The 22,510-nt window shown below is 31.7% G+C and overlaps 1 protein-coding gene across 3 annotated transcripts in view; it reads left to right on the forward strand.

Moving 5' to 3' along the window:
* LOC126884361 (KAT8 regulatory NSL complex subunit 3) overlaps window positions 1–22,510 on the forward strand; it is a 720,298-nt gene that overhangs the window by 591,053 nt on the left and 106,735 nt on the right. For 2 of the 3 annotated variants that reach the window (XM_050650289.1, XM_050650290.1), the window contains one exon: window positions 334–567. The exons of the other annotated variant lie outside the window; for it this stretch is intronic. In XM_050650289.1, coding sequence (XP_050506246.1) covers window positions 334–567 — 234 coding nt within the window. The remainder of the gene's footprint in view (window positions 1–333; window positions 568–22,510) is intronic. 3 annotated transcript variants of the gene reach the window in all.

Below are 22,510 nucleotides of genomic sequence, written 5' to 3' on the forward strand. Positions count from 1 at the left end.
GTGTGTGTGTGTGTGTGTGTGTGTGTGTGTGTGTGTGTGTGTGTGTGTGTGTGTGTGTGTGTGTGTGTGTGTGTGTGTGTGTGTGTGTGTGTGTGTTTCTCAAGTCGAACTGTGGGAGAATGAAAGAAAAGCGGTATACGGTCATTTAGGGGGATTACTTGATAAACAAATGTGAAGGTACTTATGTGATAGTTTCAACAAGTTACTGCAACAAGTCATACAGTCGAACGTTCCAATGATTTTGATAATATAATATATCTATTGTACTAATACTTTATTTCAAAAAGAAAACGTAACATCTGTGTAGTCTTAAAATTGATATTACATGTCTAGGTGACAAAGTCAGGGGCGCCTATGACAAAATATATGTTGCTGAATAAAAACACTTTGGGCCAATCGAACTTCATACTTACACCTAACGTTAAGAAAACTGTTCCAATTACACATTTCAATAAACCTGTGCCAAAGTATACGAGAATACTCTTATCATCAAAGAAAACCAGCTTGAATGAAGAGAAAACAGCCCCCAAGGTTCAGACTAAACCACCAGAAATAACGTTTAAAAATGTAAGTATTGCATATTTATGTCATCATCACTTTTATTTGTATTGTCAATATTTTTACAAATTCGGATAGAGTAAGCGCCACGCTAGCAGATACCCGGGTACCTAATTGCTAGGCTTAGTCTAATCTGGCCAGTTTTCACCATAGAGGTATATATTAACATAGAGTGAGCCTACCCTCCGCGCTTCCTGACGACAAGATCTCTTGGACTGGTTTGCAGTATCTCTAGCACATTGTATCGAGAAACTAAGATGACATTAAATGTGAGTATAGGCATGGAAGGGTAGGACTACTTTCGCAGCTTTACTATGCGTAAGAGTGAAACAGCACTGAGCCTAATAAAAAGATGGTGTCGTCACTTCGCTCTGAATGACACTCTGTCTATGATAATATATAAGTCTATGGTTCTCACCTGTAACTTTCATGTCTGTCATGTCATGTGATTGTCATGAAACTATTCAAAATAATTGTTTTTCCATAAAAAAGTGCATTAATTAATAATATCGTTACTCTGCTTTAAAAAAACATTATTCAAACACCAACAATATTACAATACTTTATAACTTTTGTTTAATTTCTGTGTTTATATTGATTTCTATACATTTCTGACGTTCTAGACGTCACTATACATAAAAGTAAACAGTGCAACAAGTGAAGGGTCCAGGACTGTATTAGCTCAATGTACCGGTCTGTCTAGTAGCGTGACGGTTACTGTATTAAATTTAATGTCGAACAAGATCTGCAACCATATTGGTCCAGATAATCTTGCTGATAACTTGTTTCTTTTTCCATACGCTGGAACACCATTGCTTTTGCGACAAAATACACATTCGACATTTTACGCATGCTGCTTTTACGGCTGCTTGTTAATTCCATAAAAGGAGATGGCTTTTGCACCATACAGCAGTATTGAAAATACGTAGCGCATATACAGGGTGCGCCAAACCTCTGGTTTTCTTTGATTACGGCTAAACTATGGGATATACAAAAAAATGAACCGGTATGAACTAAAGTTGTATTTTTTTAAATGGAACACCCTATATATTAAATCATTTTTAAATACAGTTTTTAAAAATATGAAAAATTCGTATAAGGTCTTATAGGCGTAAAGTTAATAATTTTCGAAATATTTACATTTTTATTGAGAAAAATGGTAATATTTATAGGGCTGTGGATTATGTTTCCAAGGGAATAAAAATTTAAGTGGTAGGTCAAAGTTTTTATAATATAATGTCATTTTTAAATAATTTAATATCTTTTACTTATAGCCATAAAATATAAAGTGTGATCACTATTTGCAAATTCAAAATTTTCTCATTTTTTTTTAAATGGAACACCCTGTATATTATTATTGCATTTTGTTGTAAATATTACAACCTTTCTTTTGGTATAAGGTTGTATGTACATAGCATGTTTGGTTTTGTAAATATTTAAAAAAGAACTATAGATTTTACGTTTCGCGGATATTTTATATCCGCGATAATTTTAATTAAATTTTTTTGCAAAAAAAAATTATACTCTGATTTTAGAAACATACACTAAAATATGAAAGATGAAAATAAAAACGTAATTAAAGATTAAAATAAAACGTATGCAAGTGCAACTTAATTGAATTTAATAACTTTAAAATTATGTTACTAACAATTTTTTACCATACTAATTTTTTTTTTATTATTAAACACAAGCTGTGTTTAGACTACTGAAATCTGGTCATCATTTGACCAATTATCAGTTCTTCTTTAACTTATATTACTAAATGATACATAATCTAAGATCTTAACCCTATGGTGTCCTCTTATTTTTTTTAACAAGTATGAAATTTTAAAACTAAAACTAACACACAATACAACACTATGCTCTGCTTTTACACCAACACTTTACACTAACTCAAATGGTTTTCTTCGTTTGAGTCTTCTTTCTAGCCCAGTATTATCGAGGAGCTGGATGGCCTCGATGTTTACATGACTATGGAGCCGTTGTTCGTGACTACCTGCCATCTTCTTGATAACTTTGTCTACATCTTCCATCTCAAGATCCTTGTGGAGGTCGACATTTCGGATATACCAAGGAGCATCAACGATGTTCCATAATACTTTATTCTGGAATCTCTGGATAATCTGAATATCACGTGAATTGGCACAGCCCCAGAGTTGGCAACCATACATCCATACTGGTCTAAGTATTTGTTTGTATAAAAGTATTTTGTTATATGTGGACAATGCAGAGTTTCTTCCCATCAGCCAATACATTTTTTTGTAACGGATACCTAATTCTTCCCTTTTCTTTTTAATATGGACTTTCCAGCGAAGCCTTGCATCAAGTAAGATAACTAAACATTTTGCAGAAGATGCATATGGTATTTGGGCATCATTTATTCTAATTGGAATGTTTTCGATTTTTTTATTTGTAAAATTGACATGAATAGATTCATTTAATTTGATTTTCCATTTTTTAGTCCAGTTGTGTATTTTATTGATTGCCAACTGTAATTTTTCTGCTGCTTCTTCGCTGGTATCACCTACTGCTAAGATAGCGGTGTCATCTGCAAATGTGGCTATAGTATCATTTTCCATTTCAGGTATATCGTATGTGTATAACAGGTAGAGAACAGGACCTAATACGCCTCCTTGAGGGACTCCTGCTCTGATTTCTTTTAGATCAGTGTACGTACACGTCTTCTTGCTTAATTCTGAAATATCTGTCAGATATATATGATTGTAAAATTTCTGAATATTGTTTAGGCATAAGAATTTTGAGTTTTTAGACTAAACCTTCATGCCAAACTTTGTCGAAGGCCTTAGCTACGTCTAAAAAGATTGTAGAACAGACTTTCTTTTCTTCTAATGATTTCTCAATTATGTTAGTCATTCTGTGTACCTGATCAATCGTAGAATGTTTATTTCTGAAGCCAAATTGGTGGTTTGGAATCATTTTTTTCTCTTCTATTATTGGTTTTATTCTTTTTAGCAGAAGTTTCTCAAAAAGCTTCGACATCACTGGTAAAAGTGATAATGGTCTATATGAAGACACTTCATTTGGTGATTTTCCTGGTTTTGGTATCATTATAACCTCAGCTATTTTCCATAAATTTGGAACATATCTCAATCTAAATGCAGCATTGATGATGTTGGTCAATTTGACTATGGCTTTACGAGGCAGGTTTTTTAGTAATTCTCCAGTAATTAGATCATATCCTGGTGCCTTCTTAGGATTTATATTGTCTTTTATTTCATCAGCTACTTCCTTCGGGGATGTTGGTCTGATTCTCTCCTCTGTCTATGTCCATGAACCTAGCAGAGCAAGGTTAGCAGAATGGAATCAGACCAAGTGCATAATTAGGTGCTAATTAGGTGCTAATTAAGTACCCCAATCGCGAATTTAGTGCTCCTTTTTTTTAAAAATTATGACGTGTTCTGCCAGGTACATATGAACTCAGCAGAGCACAACCATAAAAAACATCAAATCGAAAAGTGACCAAACTTATAATTAAGTACTAATTAGGTGCTAATTTAGTACCCCATTCGCGAATTTAGTGCTCCTTTTTTTTTAAATTATGACGTGTTCTGCCAGGTACATATGAACTCAGCAGAGCACAACCATAAAAAACATCAAATCGAAAAGTGACCAAGCTTATAATTAAAGGTACATATGAACTCAGCAGAGCACAACCATAAAAAACATCAAATCGAAAAGTGACCAAGCTTATAATTTAGCACTAATTAGGTGCTAATTTAGTACCCTAATCGCGAATTTAGTGCTTCTTTTTTTTAAATTATGACGCGTTCTACCAGGTACATATGTACTCAGCAAAGTACAACTTTAATAAACGTCAAATCGAAAAATGACCAAGCTTATAATTAAGTACTAATTAGGTGCTAATTTAGTACCCCAATCGCGAATTTAGTGCTCCTTTTTTTTTTAAATTATGACGTGTTCTGCCAGGTACATATAAACTCAGCAGAGCACAACCATAAAAAAACATCAAATCGAAAATGACTTCATATGTACCCGGCAGAACATGGCTTAAAGGAAAGAAAAAATGGAGCATTTAATTCGCGATTGGGGTACTAAATTAGCACCTAATTAGTACTTAATTATAAGCTTGGTCATTTTTCGATTTGACGTTTATTAAAGTTGTACTCTGCTGAGTACATATGTACCTGGTAGAACGCGTCATAATTTAAAAAAAAGAAGCACTAAATTCGCGATTAGGGTACTAAATTAGCACCTAATTAGTGCTAAATTATAAGCTTGGTCACTTTTCGATTTGATGTTTTTTATGGTTGTGCTCTGCTGAGTTCATATGTACCTGGCAGAACATGTCATAACTTAAAAAATAAAGGAGCACTAAATTCGCGATTGGGGTACTACATAAGCACCTAATTAGCACTCAAATGTGAGATAGGCCAGCAACTGTATTGATGATTTTTTCAACGTCTTGACTTTGTACTGACCTCGCATAAACTTGAATGCAGTACGCGCCAAAATTTGGAAAAAAAACTGAGCATGAAATTTCGTTATTAGGGCACTTAATTAGCACCTAATTAGCACCTAAATTTAAGATAGGTATGTTTGGACTTTTTTGATTTTTTGAGGTAGTACTATAATGACTTCATATGTACCCGGCAGAACATGGCTTAAAGGAAAGAAAAAATGGGGCATTTAATTCGCGATTGGGGTACTAAATTAGCACCTAATTAGTACTTAATTATAAGCTTGGTCATTTTTCGATTTGACGTTTATTAAAGTTGTACTCTGCTGAGTACATATGTACCTGGCAGAACGCGTCATAATTTAAAAAAAAAGAAGCACTAAATTCGCGATTGGGGTACTAAATTAGCACCTAATTAGTGCTAAATTACAAGCTTGGTCACTTTTCGATTTGATGGTTTTTATGGTTGTGCTCTGCTGAGTTCATATGTACCTGGCAGAACACGTCATAATTTAAAAAAAAGGAGCACTAAATTCGCGATTGGGGTACTAAATTAGCACCTAATTAGTACTTAATTATAAGCTTGGTCACTTTTCGATTTGATGTTTTTTATGGTTGTGCTCTGCTGAGTTCATATGTACCTGGCAGAACACGTCATAATTTAAAAAAAAAAGGAGCACTAAATTCGCGATTGGGGTACTAAATTAGCACCTAATTAGTACTTAATTATAAGCTTGGTCACTTTTCGATTTGATGTTTTTTATGGTTGTGCTCTGCTGAGTTCATATGTACCTGGCAGAACACGTCATAATTTAAAAAAAAAGGAGCACTAAATTCGCGATTGGGGTACTAAATTAGCACCTAATTAGTACTTAATTATAAGCTTGGTCACTTTTCGATTTGATGTTTTTTATGGTTGTGCTCTGCTGAGTTCATATGTACCTGGCAGAACACGTCATAATTAAAAAAAAAAAGGAGCACTAAATTCGCCATTGGGGTACTAAATTAGCACCTAATTAGTACTTAATTATAAGCTTGGTCACTTTTCGATTTGATGTTTTTTATGGTTGTGCTCTGCTGAGTTCATATGTACCTGGCAGAACACGTCATAATTTAAAAAAAAAGAACACTAAATTCGCGATTGGGGTACTAAATTAGCACCTAATTAGTACTTAATTATAAGCTTGGTCACTTTTCGATTTGATGTTTTTTATGGTTGTGCTCTGCTGAGTTCATATGTACCGGGCAGAACACGTCATAATTAAAAAAAAAGGAGCACTAAATTCGCCATTGGGGTACTTAATTAGCACCTAATTAGCACCTAATTATGCACTTGGTCTGATTCCATTCTGCTAACCTTGCTCTGCTAGGTTCATGGACATCCTCTGTCTGATTAGTCTCTATCGATATTTGATCATTATTTTGGTCATCATGCGGTTTAAATGTATTTTCTAAATATGTGGCAAATCTCTCTGCCTTTTGCTCATTACTTCTAGCCCAGCTACCATCTTCTAGTTTAATGGGTGGAGAATGGGTTACTGGTCTTTTTAGCCTTTTTGTAGCTTTCCATAGAGAGTACTCTGTGCTTTCCGTCAACTCTCTCAGGTAATAACTGATTGACTCATTTTTTATATTTTGAATCTCTCTTTTAAGTTTTTGACTAGCATTGTTTAAATTTGTTTTATCTTGGGGTGCTCTGGTTTGTTGCCACTTCCTTCTAAGTTTTCTTTTCTCTTTAATTAACGTTTTAATTTCTTTCGGATAGTTGTTTCCTTTGACGTTTGATCTTATAGTAGGAGTACTTTCCCATGCTGATTTTTGTATATTTTGTACAAGCAACTCAACTTCCTCATCTAGTTGTTCAGGTTTTTTTAATGGTACTGCTAGTTCAATTCTATCTTCAAGGATTGATCTAAAACTTTCCCAGTCTGCTAGTTTATTTGTTAGTATTGGGTTACAATCCTTTCTGATAATCACAGTGTCACTCACAGTGAGTATTATGGGTGAATGATCTGAATTAATATCCCAACCTTCATTAATATCTACATAGTTGGATGAAATATTTTTATTAACAAAGAAATCAATTAAGTCCGGTATTTTGTTTGTATCTGTTGGCCAATAAGTCGGTCTACCTGTTGATATTACTTCACATGTCTGTTCTTTTATGGCTGCCAGTAACTCTTTTCCTTTAGTTGTTGTTAATCTTGATCCCCATTGGGTGTGCTTTGCATTAAAGTCACCTCCAATGATATATCTTTTTCGCAAACTTTTCAAGTATTCTACATACTGTTCTTTTTTAATGGAATGCCTAGGGGGGCTATAAATTGAGCTTACATTAACTTCGCAATTAGTTTTGAGTTTGACACATACCGTAGTTGCTTGTATGTGTTCTGTTTCATATTTTAGCTCCTCATAATGTTCAATGTTATCTTTTATTATTAGTGCGCTGCCTCCTTTGGCTGCATTGTCAGGATGTATAGTGTGGTATACCCTGTATCCTCTAAGCTTTATAAAAGATTGTTTCGTGAAATGTGTTTCAGCTATGAGACATAAATCAACTTCTTCTGTATCTAGGATAGTTTGCAGTTCATTTTTATGTTGTAGAAGCCCATTGGCATTCCATTCCGTACAAATAAGTAATTAATATGGATAAATTAATTATTAAATTAAACAACCAATTTTAAAATCTTCCTTAGAAATTTTTCTACCCTAGTAACTTTATTGTACCCAATTTTGTTAGTTAAATTGTATTGAGTAAGATCAGTTAATAACTTTTTAATTTACCTACATCTTGAGAACGTATAAAGTATGCTTTGAAACAAATTAACGTTATAGAAGTATACCTATTATGAAGTAAATAGTATCTATATAGTCGTGTCAAAAAAGCTGGTAATAATTTCTAATGGTTTCACCCAAAACAAATGTCATATCCATCAATTGTTCGGTTGAAAAATTAAAATTTAAAATATAAAAGATTGTTACAAAAATTTCAGCTACAAAAGTATTACCAGCTTTTGTGACACCAGTTAATACTATTTATATTAATAAATAATTTGACTAATATATTTAACATTAATTTGTTTCAAAGCATACTTTATAATTATGTTCTCAAGAAGTAAGTAAATTTAAAAGGTAAATTAAAAGTTTAACAGATCTTACTCGTAAATACAATATAGCTAACATTTAATTTGGTACAGAAAAGTTGATGTGGTAGAAAAATTACTAGGGTAGATATCAAATTTGGTGGTTTATTTAATTTAGTAACTAATTTATGTAATCTTTAATTACGTTTTTATTTTCATATTTGATATTTTGATGTATGTTTCTAAAACCAGATTATAATTATTTTTTTTTGCAAAAAAATTTTTTAGTAATAAATCCGCAAAAACGTAATATCTATAGTTTTTTTTAAATATCTACAAAACGGAAGACGCTAGGTACATACAACCTTATACCAAAAGAAAGGTTGTAACATTTACTACAAAAGGTAATACTAATATACTGGGTGTCCCATTTAAAAAAAATGAGAAAATTTTGTATTTGCAAATAGTGATCACACTGTATATTTTATGGGTATATGTCAAATATGTTAATTTTTTAAAAAATAACAGTATGCTAAAAAAACTTTGACATATCATTTAAATTTTTATTACCTTGAAAGCCTAATCCACAGCCCTTTGAATATTACCATTTTTCTCAATAAAAGTGTAAATATTTCGAAAATTGTTAACTTTAGGCCTATAATACCTTATATAAATTCTTGATATTTTTAAAAACTGTATTCAGAAGTGATTTAATATATAGGGTGTTCCATTTAAAAAAACATAACTTTGGTTCGTACCGTCGTTCTGACTCACCCTGTATAATCGAAAATAATTTTAAATTATAGACGGCTTCGATATACATTAATTTTGTTAAAAACATTTTTTTGTATATCCAATAATTTAGCCGTAATCAAAGAAAACCAGAGGTTTAGCGCACCCTGTATATATATATATATATATATATATATATATATATATATATATATATATATATATATATATATACATATTATAAAGTAGTATCTCTTGAGGATGCAGTCACGCTATTTATTGGCCCACAAGACAAAGAAAACTCTTTGACTTACTGTCAGGCTTTCGAATTGCTTTAAAATTGCTTTAATTCTTTTTCAAGACATCTACAAAAATTTCAAAATATAAAAATGATGTACTTACAATTTATTTTTCTAACTTACTAGTCGTGAGATTAAAAGATAAAGTTGAAACTTTACAAAAAGGACAATCACACACATATTAAAATATTTAAAGCAATCTAAAACATTATGTTGTTTCCATGGTTCGTTGTTCAACACTATATGAATTGTTTACCATTTCTTTAGGAGGAAAGCAAAACCAGTAACAATAGTTGTTTTTATTATAGTTGTTAATTTGATGAAAATAAATTAGTCCAGTCAATTTGTCTTCAGTCTATTATGAATTTTTAATGATGGAATGTACGATACAAAATCAGATTATGATGTTGTGCCAAATGTTTGTTGATATGCTAATATATAGCAATAAATGTTACTCAATTTGTCTATATCTGACTTTCTATTCATGCATTTTTTATTTTTCTGGATGTGTGTCATTTCTACAAATAATCTCTTCTGCTCATTTTTCACCCTCTCTAAAATTGACGCTTGTGAAAAATTAAATGAATGATTCAGATTAATTGAGTGGTCGGCTAATGCACAAGCTTGTGATTTGTTTGTGTTAATATCACTTCTGTGCGAAATGATTCTGCTGATGTACGAGAAGTTTCTCCTATATAAACCTTATCGCAGTCTGAGCAAGGTATTTGATTTAAGAAGTTTTGGTGTTAAGATAGGAATATAAGGTAAAGATCCAAATATTTGTGGTGTTGTTGGTACTAAGGTGTCAACTGTTGGACTATTGTTTATTACTTGGCTTGCCGTTTTCACTGTGGGTTGTTTTTTATTGTTGGGATTTTCAGTCAATGTGATGGAAACTGGAGAGGTTGCATTACTAAAAATTAATTTATTAAGTAGTCCTACCGGATAAGAGTTTTCCATTAGTATCCTTTTTAGTCTCTTCAAACTCTCTTCTCTATATGTTGGATGAGATATTTTTGTTACTCTACTTTTTAGTCTCAAAATTAGGTTTATTTTCATTCGTGTAGGATGTTCCGAATAGTAATTTATGAATCTATTGCTAGAAATCGGTTTTCGATACCATTCTGTTCTGAGACTATTATCTTGAGTGCGATGGACTACCATATCCAGAAAAGGAAGACTGTTATTTTGTTCTCTTTCTGCAGTGAACTGTAATTGGCTACATTGGTTGTTGAAAATATTTAAAACCTCATTCATTTTGTCATTAGGTACTGCTAGGATCAAATCATCTACAAAACGTTTGACAAATGGAATATGAAAAGGTATTATTTTTAAGCATTCTTCAATGAGATCATCCAGAGCATAATTGCAGATGATTGGCGATAATGAGCTTCCCATGGGAGTGCCTGATGTTTGTTTATAATAACTGTTATTAAATTTACAAATGTTTGTATCAAAAATAAAATATAATATTTCTTTTAATGTGTTTCAATTCAATTTACAATGTGATTGGATCTCACTCCAGTGTTTTTCTATGCTGTTTAGAATTAAATAAGACGGAATATTGGTATATAGAGATACTACATCAAAACTTACTAAAATGTAATTTTCTGGGATTTTTTTATCGTTTATGAAATTACTAAAAACAAAAGAATCTTTAATTACTATGTCATTGTTGAAATTGTATGCATTTGTTAAAATTGTTGTAATAAAATTTGCCAATTTATTGTTGGGAGAATCTATTGAAGAGATTATTGGTCTCATTGAAAGAGTGGGTTTGTGTACTTTCGGCAATGCATAGAATCGTGGAGCTACTGAATTGTAAATTTTCAATGATTTTGATTCACTAGCAGAGATGTTGCCATTATTTGCTAATTTTGATATAAGTTTGTTTGATTTTTGTTGCAATGTGCATGTCGGATCATTTGTGAGTTGCTTATAATATTTGACATCGTTTAGCAATGATTGACTTTTATTTATATACTCGTCCTTGTACATTGCAACAGTTATGTTACCTTTATCACTGCGGAGAATGTATAATTCTGGATTCTTAATTAAAAATCATTTTGCTTCACAGAATAAGTCATTAAAGAAATGATTACTATTGTTTGTTTTATGCAAATAGTTTGTTATAATATTTGTGCTTTTTGACCGAAACATATCTTTATTGTTAGCGTCAAATTTTGCAATTAGTTGTTCTATATCAGACAACAAGTCAGATAATTTAAAATCTCTAAGATTAGGAAAAAGACAAAATTTCGGTCCTAAGGCTAAAAACTTTTTAATGTTGAAAGGAAATTCTATATTTGTTAAGTTATGAAACCATTTCTCTTGGAATTTAACCTTAGCAAAATTGTCAACTTTTAATTTTTGGAATTTGTTTATGTTTTGACATTTTATTTGATTATAATGAATGTTGTATTTTATTTTTTGTCAATGAGCCAATTTTAACATCAAGTTAGCTACTTTACGAAACAGGCAAATCTTTCTTCTGAAACGTAGAAAACATCACATCTTTCCGAAGCACATAAAGAACAGTATGGTTAATGTAAATAATTTATTACATCATAGAGGAGGCAAAACAGGTAACAAAATACAAAGTTTTAATTCTAATATTAAGAAACAGATATTAAATCTTGAAATTAATTCCACAATATCGGATATAAAGTATTTTGAAAAACAGTTAACAAGTATCAAATCTAAATTAGGCCAGTCAATACCAAACCATATTATTGATGAATATAAAAGACGACAAAAAATAAAATACAACATTCATTATAATCAAATAAAATGTCAAAACATAAACAAATTCCAAAAATTAAAAGTTGACAATTTTGCTAAGGTTAAATTCCAAGAGAAATGGTTTCATAACTTAACAAATATAGAATTTCCTTTCAACATTAAAAAGTTTTTAGCCTTAGGACCGAAATTTTGTCTTTTTCCTAATCTTAGAGATTTTAAATTATCTGACTTGTTGTCTGATATAGAACAACTAATTGCAAAATTTGACGCTAACAATAAAGATATGTTTCGGTCAAAAAGCACAAATATTATAACAAACTATTTGCATAAAACAAACAATAGTAATCATTTCTTTAATGACTTATTCTGTGAAGCAAAATGATTTTTAATTAAGAATCCAGAATTATACATTCTCCGCAGTGATAAAGGTAACATAACTGTTGCAATGTACAAGGACGAGTATATAAATAAAAGTCAATCATTGCTAAAAGATGTCAAATATTATAAGCAACTCACAAATGATCCGACATGCACATTGCAACAAAAATCAAACAAACTTATATCAAAATTAGCAAATAATGGCAACATCTCTGCTAGTGAATCAAAATCATTGAAAATTTACAATTCAGTAGCTCCACGATTCTATGCATTGCCGAAAGTACACAAACCCACTCTTTCAATGAGACCAATAATCTCTTCAATAGATTCTCCCAACAATAAATTGGCAAATTTTATTACAACAATTTTAACAAATGCATACAATTTCAACAATGACACAGTAATTAAAGATTCTTTTGTTTTTAGTAATTTCATAAACGATAAAAAAATCCCAGAAAATTACATGTTAGTAAGTTTTGATGTAGTATCTCTATATACCAATATTCCGTCTTATTTAATTCTAAACAGCATAGAAAAACACTGGAGTGAGATCCAATCACATTGTAAATTGAATTTAAACACATTAAAAGAAATATTATATTTTATTTTTGATACAAACATTTGTAAATTTAATAACAGTTGATGAAAGGGTTGCCAATGCGAGTCCATTATACAATTGGATATAGTAATTGAGTCAATACTCGCAATCTTTAGTTTGTATTTTTTATTAGTTGTTATATAATCATGGGGCAACCGGTTTCGAGTCTTACAATATATGACTCATCATCAGGCCCAGTACAAAAAGTCTTCTCAATACAAACTACAAGCTAAAAAACACAAAACGAGAGACATGTACACATTATATATATATATATATATATATATATATATATATATATATATATATATATATATATATAGATGCACGTTAAGTTGTGACTTCCGGTATACAGAAGAGGCTGTCCGACCTCCACCTTTTCTACTAGGAATTATTTTTTAAAAATTGTGTATTTGGTAAAAGGGGGGCTTATAAAATGGGACTACCTATTGAGGGGAAAGGATTTACCAAAATAAATTTTGTATATATATACGTATATACCGAAGCGTATAGCATACGTTATGGCTTCCATATATTGGGTAGTTCAAGGCGCGTTGTCACTTCCAGCGGTGTTGTCATATTTTGGAAGTCACAACGACTTGTCTGCTAGATTTACGTCCTACTTTGAGCGTAATGTGTGATCTTTTGAAACTTTTACTGTGAATACAGTTGTCTGTGTTTTACAGTTGTCTATTTAAATTAAAAGATTGATACTCTTTGATTATACAGGTTTACAAAAAAATACATTTCGGACTATTTGACGAACCCATGTGACTAGGGGGTTTTTCGGGTCGCTGGTCACGAATTCGGGGTCCGCTGAACTCTATCACGTCAGGTAAAGGTCATTTAAAGGTCAAATCAAAATAAATCGACAGTCGCTCTGAAAAAGTATATTAGGGGGTTTTTGGGGTCGCTTACGACGAATCCGGGATCCGCTGACCTCTATCACGTCTAGCTGAAGGTCATTTCGAGGTCAAATCAAGATAAATCGACAGAATCGCTCTGAAAAAGTATATTAGGGTGTTTTTGGGGTCGCTGATCACAAAACTGGGGTCCCTTGAGCACAACCACGTCAGGTAAAGGTCACTTCAAAGTCAAATCAATTTTGTGGACACGTCCTGATTTGACCTTGAAATGACCTTTACATGACGTGGTAGAGCTCAACGGACCGCAGTTTTTATGATCAGCGACCCCAAAAGCCCCTAGTATATATTTTCAGAGCGATTGTGTCGATTTATGTTGATTTCACCATAAAATGACCTTGAACTAGACGTGATAGAGGTCAGCGGACTCTGGATTCGTCTTCAGCGACTCCAAAAACCTCCTAATATACATTTTCAGAGCGACTGTCGATTTATCTTGATTCTACCTTGAAATGACCTTTACTGGACGTGATAGAGGTGAGCGGACCCCGGATTCGTAATCAGCCACCCCAAAAACCCCCTTGTCATACGGTTTCGTCAAATAGTTCGAAATTTAGTTTTTTTTGTAAACCTGTTATTTATGATATGATTGATATTTATTTTACAAATACTAATATTTTATTATTGCTGTAAAATGGATTTATTGGAATTAATTAAAAAAGTGTCAATAGTAAGTCATTTATTTATGAAAATTATATCAAAAATGTTAATAAATAAATTTGAACTTATAGAAAATTTTAATATTTATTATTTTTCTTAACTAAATTTTGAATTTTACATTTTATGACAGACACCGTCCTTTTAATTTTTGATGTACCAGTAATAATATGTAATAAGAAAATTAAATGGCTAAATACCCCAGGTGGGGATGAGCCGCTAAAAAGCTATCTAGATCTTTTTCAAGCAGATTAGTCCCAGTCTGCTACTCGATACTATTGACTATGTTTCTCCATTTCTTTCTATCCTGTCTTTTTCTGCTAGTCTCTAATTCCTGCCCTATGTAAATCTTCCTTTACTTCGTGTAACTATTTATTCTAGTTCCTCCGCGCCTCCTTCTAACTCCGGGTTTCCATTGTAAAAATTGAGTTTATAGTTGTTGCTCTACCTGCTCTCCATATATGCCCCAACCATCTAACACTGTGCTGAAATCTGAAAATCTGGAATAATATCTACCCGGGTCGAAACATTTTTTTTTAATATATGAAAATAGTTATTTATGAAACAGTTCGTGAAGTATGCTTTTTGCGAACGCACGCGATGTTTAGAGCATGAGCGACAACGGAGCGAGTGCTATACATCGCGTAAGTTCGCAAAAAGTACTTCACGCACAGTTTCATACAATATTTTATTTACGATAAGCAAATAAAAAAACTGTACTCTTCGTCACTGGAATTCATTTCTATTCTACAATTTTTATAACATTGACATTTAAAAATTCTTATTACTTTCAAACCACAAAACTGTCAAATTTTTTTTGTAATTTATGCTCATTATGTCATCACCATGACAACGCGAAAGTTAAGGATATTTGATTATATAAAAGTGTGTCAAAAACAGTGCAAAAAGTAAATCCCATTTAAAATACATTGTTACTTTACGCACACTTTAAACTAAACCCTTCACGCACTGCTATCTATAATGACAGTTTTCACAAACTAAAAACTTATACATAGTATGATATAGAGTAGATAAAAGTCATTTATTAATTATTAATTAATTATAGTCAGAAGAAAATTAGATCATGCACCCCTTGTTTTTTATAATTGTTAACATACTAAATTGCATATCCAATAATTATTGTTATCCATTAAATAGATCGATGCAGATCAGCCTTATATCGGATCCTCTACTAGTAGTCCGTTCGCTGACGGTAAAATATTGCAAAACCCATAAATTTTGAAATTTGTAGGTTTTGAAATTTGTGAAACCGCTGACATGAAATTTGGCATACACATAGGTAACATGTCAAGGAAGAAAATTGATATTGTGCCGATGTGTGCTTTTGCCATGGAGGTGACTTTCACCTCGTCTCGGGATGAAAAAATATACAGACAAAATAAGTCCGGAAATTGATTAACTATCTAATTCTACGCAACTTTTGTTCTATAGCATTTTTTCACTTTTTTCGAGTTATTTGCGACTAAATATGTTCATTTTTCAACAAAAAAAACTCATTTTAACGTTTTTTTTTTTTGCAATTAACTCAAAAAGTAAGTATTTTATAAAAAAAAACATTCTTAGGGAAAATATAGCCCATAAAAAAGTGAAAAAAATGGTGTACTTATGTATGAGATCCCTAGACCCAGTAAAAGAAGAGTTGTAACTAATAAAAAATAGGTTCATACACGCCAAATTCCAAATTGAATATTTCAACGTGAACTGTCAAAAACTAAAGCACTTTTTGGGGAACACTCATTACAACTTTTTTCTAGTGTTAAAAAAAAAAGGTTAAGAAAGTTTTTAGCATTAAATTAAGGAAGTTACGCTCAAAATGAAGATCCTTTTTTTTTGTAAAAAATCATAAAATTCACCCCCTAATTAGCATCCTAAATGAAATTAATTGTCACCACTTCACAAGTTGATTTACTGTGTATGTATTGTTTATAAATATGATCTGTAAGCTTCATCAGTTCAAAGTTCTTATTTTTGAAGGGGATGTAATTGAAAGGGATTAAACTAGTCACTAACCAACTGTGTATGCCAATTTTGAACAGCCATATCTTAACCAATATTTGTCTCAAAGAAAAACACATAATCCTAAATATTCAGAAAAGCCAAACCTACATTTCTTACTATGTATTCGTAATTTTTGGTATCACTACTAAATTTTATGTCATTAAAAAAACATTTTTTTCAAAATAAAAAAAAATTTACTTTAAAACCAATTTTTTTCAAAAATAAGCCCTTTAAGCCGATGAAATTACAGATCATATAAATATTACATAAGTTAAGTATATAACTTGTGAAGCGGTAAGTATTAATTTCATTTGAGATTCCAATTAGGTGGTGATTTTTCGGATTTTTTTAACAAAAATTGGACCTACTTTATTTTGAGCGTATGTTTAGAACTTTTTTAGAAAACATAAAAAAGATTTTTTTAAAACTTTAAAAAAGTTGTAATAAGTTTTCTCAGAACAGTGCATCATTTTTTGGTTGCTATCATTTTTCGGGTATTTCACGTGAAATCATTCGTTTTTAAATTTGACGAATATGAACCTGTTTCCTGTTTTACATTAGCTACAACTTTGCTTCTACTGATTCTAAAAGTTCATACGTACATCAATTTTGTTACTTTATAAGCTATATTTTTAATAGTTTTCCCGATAACATACTTACTTTTTGAGTTATTGGCAAAAAACCGTATAAAAGTGTTTTTTTGTTGAAAAATTGACATATTAACGCGCAAATAACTCAAAAAGTATTAAGTTAGTGAAAAAATTCTATATAACAAAAGTTGCTTAGAATTAGGCAGTTTATCTTTTTCCGAACTTATTTTGAACGTATATTTTTCACCTCCGAGAAGAGGAGAAACTCACCCCCAGGACAAAGTTTTCTTTTCACTTTTTTTCTTTGACATGTTACCTATGTGTATGCTAAATTTCACGTCAATCCGTTCTTTAAAATTTGAAGCAAATCCGTTAATGAACTATTAACTATACTATTTCGGTAAGATCGTAAAAAACGAATCAGAATATTTGTTTTGTTTGTATAATTATTATTGTTTTAGCGTACAGTCAAGTCGCCCTTGAATCCGAAACATTTTTAAAAGAAAATAAAATTTTTATTGGGTATTGGATATGTTCAAGCAGACATTTCCGTTCAAATTTTTAGTCACAACATAATATCAATGTTAAATATTATTAGAGCAACCTTAGGGTGTCACATTTCTTTTAATGACCTACACAGATTTTTATTACCTACTGCTGATAAAGTGATATCAAATATCACTCGTCGACATCTCTGTATTAATTTGAAATAATAAAATATAATAATATGTAGTTTTGTATTCTAAAATATTTGGAAAAAATACCTACCTATGTATTTTTACCTATGAAGAGTACAGGTTCAATATCGGCAAATGAGTTTTGTTTTAAATACCGTTAGTATAGAGGTGTTCGTTAAGAGATAAGCGCAAAATCTTGGTCCAATGCTAATTAAATGCACTAATTTTTTTCGAATTCTTAGAAAACTAATAAATATTTTTGAAAAATTTAAACGCAGAATGGAAGATTACATTATTACCGAGGGCCGAAGGTCCCTGAAAAGTTATATAATGTTTATTTTAATAAGATAACGGGATGAAAAACAAGAGAAAAGTTAGTGTAATTTTTAATTTCGAATATTTCATTCAAAAGAAACTTTTTGTTTATTCTAAGGGACTTTCGGTCCTCCGTAATAATGTAATCTTTCATTGTGGGTGTAAGTTTTAAAAAGTATTTCTTAGTTTTCTCAGAATTCGAAAAAAATAAATGCATTTACATAGCATTGGACCGAGACTTTGCGCCTACCCCATTAAGAGAGAGTTTACTGTATTTCATATTAATACTAGAATTTATTACTTTAAACTTTTTATCGCCTTGATTCATTTTTTTGTGTATTTAATTCCATTCAATTGTAATTGTACATTCAATTTTTTACACGTTTTATTACTTTCGAAATAACAATAACTATAAAATCGATTTTTCAGCCTACTTGGGTCAAAAAAATACGCAATTTTCCGAAATTTCGTTAAATGAGAATATTTACCTACATTTATTGTATTTAAGCTTTTAATAAGATTTTTTAAAATAATTTAGATTATTTAATAGATACATTCACCGGCACGAAAACGGGCACCCCAAAAAATGGGTCATTGTTGATGGCTCGTATCTCCTAAACCTATTGTCCGATTTAAGTATTTTTTTAATATGTTATAGCCTTATTCTTTAACAATATCGCTGTAATAATATTGCTTCTAGACAGGTAAATTATCATTGTATACCGGGCGTACCAATCAAACTGGGTTTTTTTTTCAATTTTCACAACACCCTGTGGAATATTCTAGCCTTTATACAATATTGAAATTAAAACCTAACTATAGCCCCAGGTTTTCTTAACATTCTGTTTTTTTATTCATTCGCTTATGTTGGATAATAAAACAGTTAGCGACTTAACAAGTAGCCATGTTCTTTATCAATAAATGGTGTTTCTAAATAAGTGCGACAAACTTTAAGGGGTATAATGATCGTTTACTTGATAAAGCTATGTCCGCAAATGCTTGCAAATATAAAATTCTTTTGCCAAACGATCATTATTTTTTTATGCAGAATTACTCCTTAAAGTTTGTCGCACTTATTTAGAAACACCCTGTATCGATAAAGAACATGGCTAGTTGTTAGAATCCCTAACTTTTTCATTATCATATAGGACATAGCTTGATCAAGTAAACGATCATTATACCCCTTAAAGTTTGTCGCACTTATTTAGAAACACCATTTATTGATAAAGAACATGGCTACTTGTTAAGTCGATAACTGTTTTATTATCCAACATAAGCGAATGAATAAAAAAACAGAATGTTAAGAAAACCTGGAGCTATAGTCGGGTTTTAATTTCAATATTTTATTAAGGCTAGAATATTCCACAGGGTGTTGTGAAAATTGAGAAAAAAAAAACCCAGTTTGATTGGTACACCCGGTATACAATGAAAATTTACCTGTCTATCAACAATATTATTATAGCGATATTGTTAAAGAATAAGGCTGTAACATATTAAAAATTACTTAAATCGGCCAACAGGTTTGGGAGATACGAGACATCAAAAATTACCCATTTTTTGAGGTGCCCGTTTTTCGTGCCGGTGAGTGTAGATTGAATTAGAAGTTCATTGTAAAAAAGGAAGTAAAAAAAAAATGTATAGGTAAAATATTATAGATTAAAATAAGTACAGATAATATATAATTATAGAGATATATTATAATCACTTATTGTACCTTCGTTTAAGGCTAACTTTAAAAGTAAAGCAGATCTGCTATTATTCATGTTTAAAAACAAAAGGCACACAAAATACTAAGTGCGATTAGGTCCGCGAATCTAGAACAAATGAATGTCTGGAAACCGTTACACAGGGTTGCCAAAAAACGGAAGTCACATCGAGCGGTGTGGTATACGGAAGACGCTACGCGTTGTGTACATAACCTGTATAGTAGTACGGGAGCGACACTAGCGCTGGAGATATACCGTCGAACTAAAATCTGATCTTATGAGTATGTGAGATACGATATGACTTCCGGCGAAATTTTTAATATAAGCCTTCTGATACCATTTAGTAGCCAAATTCGTAAAAATATAGGCAAAACGTTGTGACTTCCGAAATCGGAAGTCATAACGGTATATATGAAGTGACAACGTATTACGAGTATCTAATTTGGAAGTCACATGGATACATGTATCAATATATATATATATATATATATATATATATATATATATATATATATATATATATATATATATATACAGGGTGAGTTTTTAGTGCGGGATCGGTCTATAACTCCATTATGGTATAAAATATCGAAAAAAGTTATTTAGAAAAAATGTAGGTAATGATATTCTCCAGGCTTGGAAAATATGTAAAATTCTACAGGGTGATCAGTAAGTGCGTGGTATAGCAAACATATAATTTTTTAAATGGAACACCCTATATATTTTTTCATATTTATATTCCTCCGATAATTCTTGTTCTTTTAATATAGGGTTTAACATTACTATACAGAGTATTTAAAAAGTTATGACCAATTTCATTTCGAAATCCCTATGAGATTAACACCTTGTATATAAAAAAGTACTTTATAAACAATTATTTGTTTTATACAGTAAGATAAATAATATACTGTAGTTTCTAAATTAAGTTTAATTTAAATCATTGACGAATATTTGTATACAGGGTGAACTATTAAACAACATTAAGATTTTCTCAATTTTTTTAAATGGATCACCCTGTATTTTATTTTTTTGAAATATTGCATTTATTATACTCTTTCTTTTTTATATAGCATTCCCTATACCTTTTTTTTTTGGGAAGGAGGAAATCTTCATAAGACCGTCAGGGTAGACCGCAGCACCCCAAGAAATTAGTGTTCTGCCCTCTACCCTGGTGTGTGGGATTCAGTCCACTTGCCCGATTCAGACACCCGTGAAGCCGAGCGAATCAATCGTGAAAACGCAACTGCCTACCCACTAAAACCCCCTCATTCCAGCCATGGACACCCGGTACGTATTTTTAACAAACGTTACTTCAGATGCCCCGCTGCTGACCCTATCTCTACTCCATGTCGGTGGAGCCGACTGTGAGGAGTAGTTATTCTTTTATTTGTTCTAGAAATAAAACATTGAGTACTGTGTACAAAAAGAAGAGTATATGAAAAAAGTTAAAATAAAACGAAGTTTACACAACTGAAATAAAATAAAGTAAGATAAAATAAGTATTCATAAAACATTGTAAAGATAAAAGTGTATAGATAAAGGTGTATAAGTAAAATAAATGATAAAATGTCCTTGACTATGTCTTCTGTCACTCTCTCATCTCCCATCTTGTCTCGCTCTCTCTCTCGTTTCCTTTTTTTTTATTATCTCTGTTATTAGGTCTACTATCACGTTGAAATTTTCTTTGCTTTGCATGGCTACATTCATTATAGTCTCTGGTGTTATCTCACCTAGTTTTCTTCTCATGTCTTGTTGTTTATCGTGGAAAACGTTGCAATGGAATACACAATGCTCTGCGTCGTCACGCACTCCACATTCTATACATAAGTCATCTTCAGTTTTCCTTATACGATATGTGTAAGACCTGAATGAGCCGTGCTCGGTCAGGAATTGTGTAAAAAAGTAATTTATTCTTTTAAACCTACATTGGTACCACTCTTTCACATCTGGAATTAGTGTTTTCGTCCATTGTGCTTTTTCTATCTGTTGCTCTCATTCTTGTTGCCATTCGTTTAGCATTTGCTCTCTTACCTCGGCTTTCACTCCTATTAGGTGACCGTTGTCATTTTCGTATATAATCTTACGCTCTTTTGCTAGGAGGTGAATGGGGAGCGTACCCGCGATCACCTGTAGAGCTATCGTCGATGTAGTTCGGTATGCACTTACTACCTTCAGGAGGGGTTTTCTTTGACTTCTCGTTAATATTTCCTCATATTTTTTGTATCTCAACGCTTCAAGCCATACAGGTGCCCCATATAGGAGGGTGGATTGTACTACCTGGAGATACAATTTTCTTTTATAGTTGCTAGGTCCGCCTATATTTGGCATAATCTTTGTCATAGCAGCAATTCTCTGTTCAGCTTTCTGAACTGTATTTATAAGGTGTTTAGTGTATCTCAAACCTGAATCAAGGTGTATGCCCAGATATTTAGCACAGTTACTCGGTTCTATAATACTACCATTTAAATCAAAGCTCAAAGTTGGTCTCTGTCTTGGTCCCTTTAATATTACTATGTCTGTTTTACTACTTGCCAACTCTAGGTCATTCTCTGTCATCCACCTGTTGACTTTTCTGTAACAACTTATCACCTTTTCTTCAATATCCCTGTTTATGTTAGACTCTATTAGGATTGCAAGGTCATCTGCATATGCTATGGCGTAGGTGTCTTGCCCATAGTCTATTTCCAATACGCCGTTGTACAGTACATTCCATAGAGTAGGTCCCAAAACGGACCCTTGCGGTACTCCTGATGAGAGTTTCATGTCTGTATTATATGCCACATTTAAATATCTGT

This window comes from Diabrotica virgifera, chromosome 5 (assembly GCF_917563875.1).
Source record: "Diabrotica virgifera virgifera chromosome 5, PGI_DIABVI_V3a".
Taxonomy (NCBI): domain Eukaryota; kingdom Metazoa; phylum Arthropoda; class Insecta; order Coleoptera; family Chrysomelidae; genus Diabrotica; species Diabrotica virgifera.